This window comes from Egretta garzetta, unplaced genomic scaffold, assembly GCF_000687185.1.
Source record: "Egretta garzetta isolate BGI_Z169 unplaced genomic scaffold, ASM68718v1 scaffold322, whole genome shotgun sequence".
NCBI lineage: Eukaryota > Metazoa > Chordata > Aves > Pelecaniformes > Ardeidae > Egretta > Egretta garzetta.
This window is the reverse complement of record NW_009259044.1, coordinates 161220-170026: the sequence shown is the minus strand read 5'-3', so window position 1 is coordinate 170026 and position 8807 is coordinate 161220. Positions and strand designations below refer to the sequence as shown.

The 8807-nt window shown below is 38.7% G+C and overlaps 1 protein-coding gene across 1 annotated transcript in view; it reads left to right on the top strand.

Annotated features, from left to right (window-relative positions):
* Window positions 1–8: 8 nt before the first annotated feature.
* Window positions 9–8807, top strand: part of CLPX (caseinolytic mitochondrial matrix peptidase chaperone subunit X) — a gene marked incomplete at its 5' end in the record, with an annotated part of 21775 nt that continues 12976 nt past the window's right edge. The window contains 3 exons of the mRNA XM_035890627.1: window positions 9–129; window positions 3839–3999; window positions 5502–5619. Of these exons, the coding sequence (XP_035746520.1) occupies window positions 9–129; window positions 3839–3999; window positions 5502–5619 (400 nt within the window). The remainder of the gene's footprint in view (window positions 130–3838; window positions 4000–5501; window positions 5620–8807) is intronic.

Genomic DNA, 8807 nt, shown 5'->3' with positions numbered 1-8807 from the left:
CCCATTAATCTTCTGGTGCCACCCTGGGCGGTGTGAGGGGACGGCTGGTGGCGTCTCAGGACTCGGGGCAGTACTACGTGGTGCGAAGTTCTGGAAAATCGGCCCGCACTGGAGTATCTTTGGGGAAATGTAATGCGAGAGTGCAGTTTATTTCAACGGGAGTGATTCTCAGCAGCAGTTGTCCAGTGCGTGTTACCCTTCAGCGCTAGTAAATGAGCTTAATGCGCTGGCTGATTAAAAGCCTGCCTTTTTTACAACCTAAACTTGAAATACTTATCATAAAAGCTTGTGCTCAGCTAGCAAAAAGTAATTATTTCTAACTTGGTAGAAGGGTGAGGCTGTACAAACCATTTACTGGAAGCTGAAACAGAGGAAGGCTGTTACTTTTTTTACTATTTTTGTCCTTTTCATCATCGTCTTGTATGTAGTGAGAGCTGACATACCGTGCGCTGCTTTTGGTGAAAGACAGACCACCCCCAAATTGCGCTGAAAATTTCTGCTGTTGCCCCCTTTGCAACAGCATTTTGAATGATTGTACCCTCAGCAATAGGCTGACGAGTCAGAGATGATTTATTGCCTTCGAGAGGTGAGTTAACTCATGGCAGTTGCCTTTACATTTGCATCTCTGACATCACCTGTGCTGAAAAGTTTAAGCCAGTACTTTCATCTCCAGCCTCTCTGGCCTCATGTAAACCCACTTTAAAATAAACTTTAAAGCAAGTGACATTCTGAATTAGCTTCAGAATTACCTTTTTTTTTAAATTTGTATTTTTTTTCTCAGAACTAAGATTTAAAAGGCATATGTAAAAGAACAAATGAGATTAAAACACTGATACAGAGTAATAAGATTATTTTCCATGAAAGTTCTGTAAAAAAAAAAACCCACAAAAACCCACCCTTACTGTGGTGCTTTTTTGTAACAGATTATGTCTTCTGCCAGGTACTTCCGTTTGCTATTGCTGGCTGGTATAAACTTGAGAGTATTTGGAGTGAATGGGTCAGTCTAGTCAATCAAGTATTGGGTGGGACAGAGAGGAGGCTTCTTTTCTGTTGCAGTCTCTCTGTCACTTCCTTGGGCAATAGATTCTTCCAAGGCATTCGAAGCTTGGCCCCAAAGTCAGTATTTCTTTCCTCAGGTATCAATTAAAGGTTAATAAGGTGTAAAGCAGCCTCCCATTATTTCTTAACACACTGATGTGAACACCCTGTAGAGATGCCATTGCTGCTACTGTCATTCTTATGTTAGGTACATACACATTTACATTGACGGTTTCAAAAAAAAACCACCCAAGCCCTGACTGCCAGTTGTATGTGTGAGCGAATGCTGCTGTGCTTGTCAGCTGTTGCACATCGAGACGTTTATCAGTGTCTGGATCATTCAGTGGAAGTTGCCAGGCATTGAGCTGGAATGGTGATTTCTCCAGAAAATCTGCCTCTGGGCTTATTTGTGCAAGCAAGTAGTTGCGATAACTTTCTTACTGCTTCATTCTTTATTTGTACAATGATATTTTGTCAAAAAAAAAAAAAAAAGGACTCAGACCTTATGATAAGCCCAGGGACAGGGCTTTTCATTTTTAGCCACAAGCTGATGTAGCAGTAATAGGATTGATTTTTTTTTTTTTTTTCCCCCCCTGGTTTAGCCTATCTACACCCTTTACAGTTCAGCATGTGTGGTAGGGTGAGTTTAATGTTCCCAAAAGGCTGGCCAGCTAAGGCTTTTGTGAGAATGCATTTAGCAGCAATAAAAGCATTACAGCGTGGGTGTAATGCTGCTGGCTAGCCGGGATCTGCTGCCAGTGTCCTGTCAAATGCCAGAGGCAAAGCCCCACAGCTACAGCATTTTTGATCAACAGATGGGCACAGTCAGTAATGTGGTACTTACCAGTACAGTACTTTACACTGTGAATAGCTTCATAGTTCATCCAATACAGTTTTCAGTGCATTTTCTGGGTTGCAGGGGCATGCTGAATTAAAGTCAGCACTCCTTAGTCCATGTGCAGTGCTTAGTGGTAAAATATTTGAGTTTCTGTATTAGCGCTTTGTCCTTTCTCCACAGGCCAAATCTCCCTGTATTGCAGGGAAGTTATGTGACTGCGGGTTTTGTTCAGGGGAGGTGAGGTGGTTTGGGTTTTTTATTTTGTTAAGGGGTCTTTTCTCAGTTCCCTTTAGAAGTGGTAAACCGTATCTTGGTAGAGGAACCACCTGTGAGGAATAAGCCCCCAAGATAGGGAATTAATGCAGAACAGCTATTGCATTGTACATGCTCTCCACAGGTGGTTCTCTACGGTCAACACTTGGCGCACGTACTCTTCAGAGTTCTCTGCAGATTCAGTTGAAAGACACAACTGCTTGTGAAAGTGAGGCAGCATTTTTAAGTTTACTGTGATGTTTTCATAGTTTATCCTGTGGAATCCAAAGTGTCTTGCTGTGTTGCAGTGGCAATCAACAGAGGAATTTAAAATTGGAAAGCACGTTGATCATTATTCTTCTCTCACGTTTACAGACAGAAGTAATGCTATTACAGATTTTTAAAAGATTACATTTTTAGTCATTTTAAAAATGACTGCAAATCATCTTCAAGTTCAGGAATCTTAAGCAGCATGTAAGTTAATAAAACAACTTCAAGTCTCATTGGACACTGTCTTCTTGGTTGTCACTTTGCAGAAGCCCGTGAGAGTTTTCCAGGTAAATTTAGGCTTGTCCATAATGCTTTTCTTCTTTATTTTTCTGTTACAGTAGCAGAGTGAGTTTTCTTAAATGTCCTCTTTCAACTAAGATTCCAGCTCTCATTTGTTATTGTTACCTCTTTCAGAGCAAATGAACTGTATTCCTCTTGCCATTCTTACTGTTTTTATTCTTTTTTTAGAAGAGTTTTTTGAGTTTTCTATAGGATTATCTCATCTCTCTAACAGTAAAACCATGTATTATCAGCAAATTTTTAATTGTCATTGTTGCTATATATAGCTTTTCTGTCGGTAAGTCACAGAGTTCTTACCAAAACCGGAGAGCAAGTGAGAAATTTGCCGCTTTAAATGAGGGAGAGATAATGAGATATGGATTCCAGGCTCTTGTCTGTATTGAGAGATGTTGAAATCGCAAGCAGAACATATGCTGATTCACTTCATACCTCGTCATGAAATGTAATCCTACCTGCTGTCGCAAGAGGAGGAAAAGGCTGTTTAGTTTCTCAATGAGGCTTTTTTTTTCATGTTGGCAGTAAGCTATTTCAACAAAGTTAAGATTACGCTGAATTTACTTGTGGCTGGCTGTCAACATGTGCCAAACATGACGCTACCTTGCAGTTTTCCTCAGGACAACTTTTTTTTGTCAAGCGGTACATCAAATTCCTGGAAACTAGTTTTTAGTGGAGTTCACAAGTGAAAGCCAAATCCAGACATGCAGTCCATGAGTCTGAGGCTCTACTTTGGGTAATTTTTGCGTAATAAGACACTTCAAAGGTCTCTCTTACTTCAGGGGTTGAATTATTTCACAATAAGTGCTGGATGTGGATTGTATTTGTCATTCTGAGGATTGGTTTCCTAATTGGGATGTTCCCTATTTCATGACACAATGGGACTTCCAATTGTCTGACATTAGGGGACATGGAATTACTTTGGGGTCAGTTTTCAACAGTCCAGGCAGTTCTTAATGAGATGAACATTAAGGTGATGAAGTAAATTTATTTTGGATGACTGAAATTTGGATATTCAGAGTTGAGTTCTTGTTGCTGAAACCTCTGAGCTCCATTTAATGTAAATAAATTCTGGGGTTTGGTGGTATTGGCATTAGAACTGGAGTATTTTTAATGTTTAATTGTTTAATTTTTTTTTTTTTTGAGGTATTACTTGTGGTCGTGCACGCATCCCTGTTTTGGGAAAACTTGGGACTTTTGAAACTTGTTCCCTGAGACGAATTCCTCTTAGAAACTTTTCGGAAACACCAGCATATTTTGCTTCAAAGGATGGTGCAAGCAAGGATGGTTCTGGAGATGGAAGCAAGGTAATCTCCATGCATTATGTTTTTCAATAGGTTATATAAAATGTTTCTTAAATGTTTTTAGTAGATTTTTTTTTCCTTAATTAAAATTAGAATCCTCTTGAAATTGTTGCTAACTCTTGACATTTCTGATTCTTCAAATTGCTACAACTGACAGTGAAGAGAAAATTAAATTGTATTGTGAATTTGTTAGCAGACAAACTGTATAAACATCCCATAATGCTTTTCCCAGTTTTATAAATCTTTTTGCCTAGTGTAGAGGGATACTTGAAAACTTTGTAGAATGTTATAAATCCACAACAGGTTTCTGGATCTCAGGAAAGAGTAGTAATCGGAACTATTCTCCTTCAAAAGCCTGCTACTCCCAAGTAGGCTTTTTAAAGTAAGTACATTTTAAAATGCATTTGTTTTCAGCACTGATTTGGTAGTTGTATTAAGCACGATAAGTTTTTTGAGGAGACTAGCTTTATTCTTGTCAGTAAATTGTAATCTATTTTCATCCCAGTCTTTCTCTATAATTATAGTTAATAAACAGCTTCTTCAGATAAATGATTACCTGAGAATAAAACTGCTCTTTAGTCAGCAAATAAGATTTTGAAAGTTCACAGGCAATAATTTCGCCTTAGTATGGCACATTGTGACATCTGAGGAACTGTCCTGATGACACAGGTGTGTTCTGAAGGTTCAGATCAAAATTTTTTAAAAAACAAAGAAGGAAGATAAAAAATTTTTAAGTATTTTTTTTTTTCTTGAGAAGGGTTGCAAGGAGAAATGAGTAGGCAAGCAAGGTTTAAAAAAGTAGGGAACTGCCTTAGAAAAAGGGAAGAGAGATCTTTGCTGTTTCCTGAAATATAATGGCTTTTAATATTAATCAAGGTATGAAGGCGTAGAACAGGTAATAGACTTAAAAAATGTTAAGCACTAAGCAGGGTAGCATGGAGAAAGACAAGTAGGTCTCTGTCAGGGAACTCTGCCTTAGAAGTAAGAAAATAAAATATTTCCAAGCAATTTCTGAGCTGCTTGTTTTATAGGCCATATCTACCCTACAGCCATCTGCCAGCTTAGCTACATCTGTCAAGGATGTGAGAAGAGTTCCGCCTTCAGAAACCCTTAGAGTCAACGCCGTTGCAATAATAAAATTACTCTCTCTATAAGTATGATTTGTTTTCTTCTCTGGGGTTAGAATAAATTCCATTGAAATATACTATTAAAACTTTTCTTGACCCAGTTCAGCTTGTTATTGTTTTAGTGCCTTTCAAGCAGTTCTATGCCTCTTCCATGGGCATCCAAAATTGGCAGACCTGGGAAATGCAGGTGTGTGTACACTTCAAAATGTTTATATCTTGGTGTTCTAAATTTTCAAAGCCTTTAAAAAATCCTTACAATGGGTAGTTTGTCATTCAGCTGTTGCAAAATTCACATTACTGGATTCCATAAATGCACTGTTAAATGCCTAATGTAACAGCTCCATTGTTTGGGGCTAATTGTCTGGAAATCTTTTTTAGAAGTCTGTCGGTGAGGGGGGTGGTAAAAAGTCAAGCTCTGGAAGCTCTGGGAAAGGAGGGAACCAGCTGCGCTGCCCGAAGTGTGGTGACTTGTGCACACACGTGGAGACCTTTGTGTGTAAGTTTCCATGAATACTTTCTTTTTTAAATAGACACAGATGTGACTATATCTGTGATCTGACGTAGTCCCAATAGCTAAGTTTTAGCCTACCTAATTATACAATGTCAAAAATTGTGTTATGCTTAGTTTGGCCACATTGGCATAAGCGCGTATTGTCTCTGTGGATACATTTGTGTAATTTCCTATGATGTGTGGTGGAGCAGAATATGGTAGTGGAATTTGGACCGCAACAGTGAATATGCAGTTTTAAAATAATTTGTTACATTTTATGCAATGGAAGAGGTGCTTGGATAAACAATCCCGTTTTAACTACTGATATTTCTTTCTGTCCATTATATAAGCATATATTTCTATGTAGGTTTGTAATGTCTGTCCTTTGTTTATTAAATAATAAAACTTGAATCCTGCAAGTACAACCAAAGTGCTTATCCAACAGAGGGATTAGTATATAGCGGATGGCTTAGTAGAATGGCCTTCTGTGGCAAAGTCAGATCCGTAATTCATTCCAAATAGGAGGCTGGAAGTCCAAATAGAAAATACAAAATGTGTCAGGTGCCTGGTGTCCAGCAGCAATAGCTACTTTTTTTTTTTTTTTTAAGTACAGTCCAAATTAATGCCAGTTATGTTTTGGGTTCTACCAGACTTGAAGACATGTCTCCTTATTTCAGTGCTAATGAGACCAGCCTAGAAAATAGTTGTCAGAAAGCAAATGCCCATTGTCAGTTGCTGGGGCTCAAGGAGGAAGTATCAAGTCATAATCAGACTTGTGCACTAAGAAGCTTAGGACAAGGTCAGCATAAGCTTGTTCAACTGTTGTTTATATCACAGTTGGTGAAAATAATGAGTGGATGTGCTATTATTTGCTGCTACTTGTATAAAATACCATTTAATAAAAATGATCAAGCATCACGAATCACAAGACAATTCTATAATAACAATATATTTATTTATGCTAGATAAAAGGATTGGTCCTCAGCTACTATTTTTTTTTTTTTCCCCCAGAAATAATATGCCCCTTTTTTTGGTTTGAAACTATAGGCAATGAGGTTTTCTGAAAACTCTGGCACTAGTTGATGGAACCAGAAATACAGTCCTGTGTGCTGTTCAGTATGTTGGCCTCTCCCTGGCCTAGGTGTGGTTGAAAAGAGTGGGAGGATTTTTAACCTCACTTACCTTCTTGTCAGATGATTCACGAGTAGACAGAGATCTTGAAACTCTTTCACTTCGCTGCGGTGTTTACTCCCCTTATTACCAGAGTTTGTGCTTTTATGTGGAAATACCATTCAGGCACTGCCCACAGTGGAACAACCGCCTTGCATCCCTGGAAAGCAGAGATGCGATTTAGTATATTGTCAGTGTCACTACGAATCTTGAAGCATGCTTGAAAACTTTCTCAGTGGACAATTAGGAAGAGGATAAATTCATACTAACATTATGGGAGAAAATGTTTGATATGTGCAATCTCAAATCACAAGTAGCGATACCAACCTTGAATTGTGGCATCAGAATGGCACAGGTACTGTAAACAGCTTGGGACTGGAAACCCGCTTTCTACTTGTAAAAAACAGTGTTGCAGCTAGTTGGATTTGTCAGGAGCTTGGAAGGCAAAATATGAGAAAGTCTGCTTGTGAGTAATTGAAGGTATCTACTCTTCCCATCCTTGCACATTCTACTCCGAGGCTTTAGGATTTTACAGCCTTTAAATTCCAAATAACGGAATAGAGCAGGCTTTTTTGTTCATCTTGAGAACAGCAGTGGTCAGTTTTCTATTAATTGGTAACTTAAAGAAATTGAACCAAAGCTTGTAGTTGCTCTAATTTCTCAGAAATTCCTGTGAGTCATGGTTAAGTTTTCCCTGGACCTGTGTCTTTCTGGTTTAGTCAGTTAATTTGAGCAAGCTGCTTCACAGCCAAACTGTAGAATATAAAGCGTCTGGAAAAAGGAAGAGCTAAGTTCTAATTATATTTTAAAAAAGAAAACAAAAACTAATAAGGAAAAAAAGTCTGTCCCATTCTGCCCAAAATTAATGGGTTGCAGGTTATATTCAACATACTGCAACTTGATTTTTCAAATAAGCCTTTGATGTTGCTTAGCCAGTAAAAATTACGAATTCGCTCAATTCTGGTTTGAATTACCTTAAGTAAATATCTAAAGCCAAAGGAAAATACACAATTGGCATTTGTTTCAGTTTTTAAATAGTAGGTTTTTCAGTCATTTTGAGAGAACTAGGGAAACAAAACACTGAATAAAACCCACATTAATTAGTAAATTAATTGCCATTGAGTGGCAGTGTGACAGGCTGATTGTCCCGTGGAGTTTTTTTTTGACAGGGCTTCACTTTGTATCTGCAAATCTTGCACAAGGATTTGTTTGGCAATGGTTTTTCCAGTAATTAACAGTTTAGGAAGAATATGAGGCAAACCAAAAGGAATTTGGCTTTGACACACTTTCTCAGCAGTCCCTATATTGTTTTGGCTTGTGAGACTCTGTAAGGAGAGTTTTATGATCAGTGAAATAAGATCTGAGCTTCAGATGTGGAGTGAAATCCAATAGTGTTAAAGCTGATTGACGTAAGAAGCCTTAACTACGCGCTGCTTTTACTGTCTCCGCCTGATGCCATCAGGTTTGCTCCCATCCTCCAAAGCAAGGCCTCCCTGCTACTGTACATATTAAACAGTTGAGAATCATAGAATCATAGAATGTTTTGGGTTGGAAGGGACCCCTGGAGGTCATCTAGTCCAACCCCCCTGCAGGGAGCAGGGACACTGCTAACTAGATGAGGTTGCTCAGAGCCCCGTCCAACCTGGCCTTGAATGTTTCCAGGGATGGGGCCTCCACCACCTCTCTGGGCAACCTGTTCCAGTGTTTCACCACCCTCATTGTAAAGAATTTCTTCTTTATATCTAGTCTAAACCTACCCTGGTTTAGTTTAAAACTAAAAGTGTACTCTGCACAATAATTTTTTTCAGTGAACGATGTTTTAAAGATGCACAATAGTATTCTTATAGCCTGCTCTTTTTTTTCTAATTTTTTAACCTTTCCTGTGGATCTGGAAAGGGGGCAAGTATTCTTGTGGCTATTCCATCCTAATAAAGCTGACTATTAGCATTCCGTAGGGAAGGACAACAGCCTCGTGGCAGTGTAGTCATTAAGAATATCAGAGGTGTTTTGAGTGAGCATTGGGA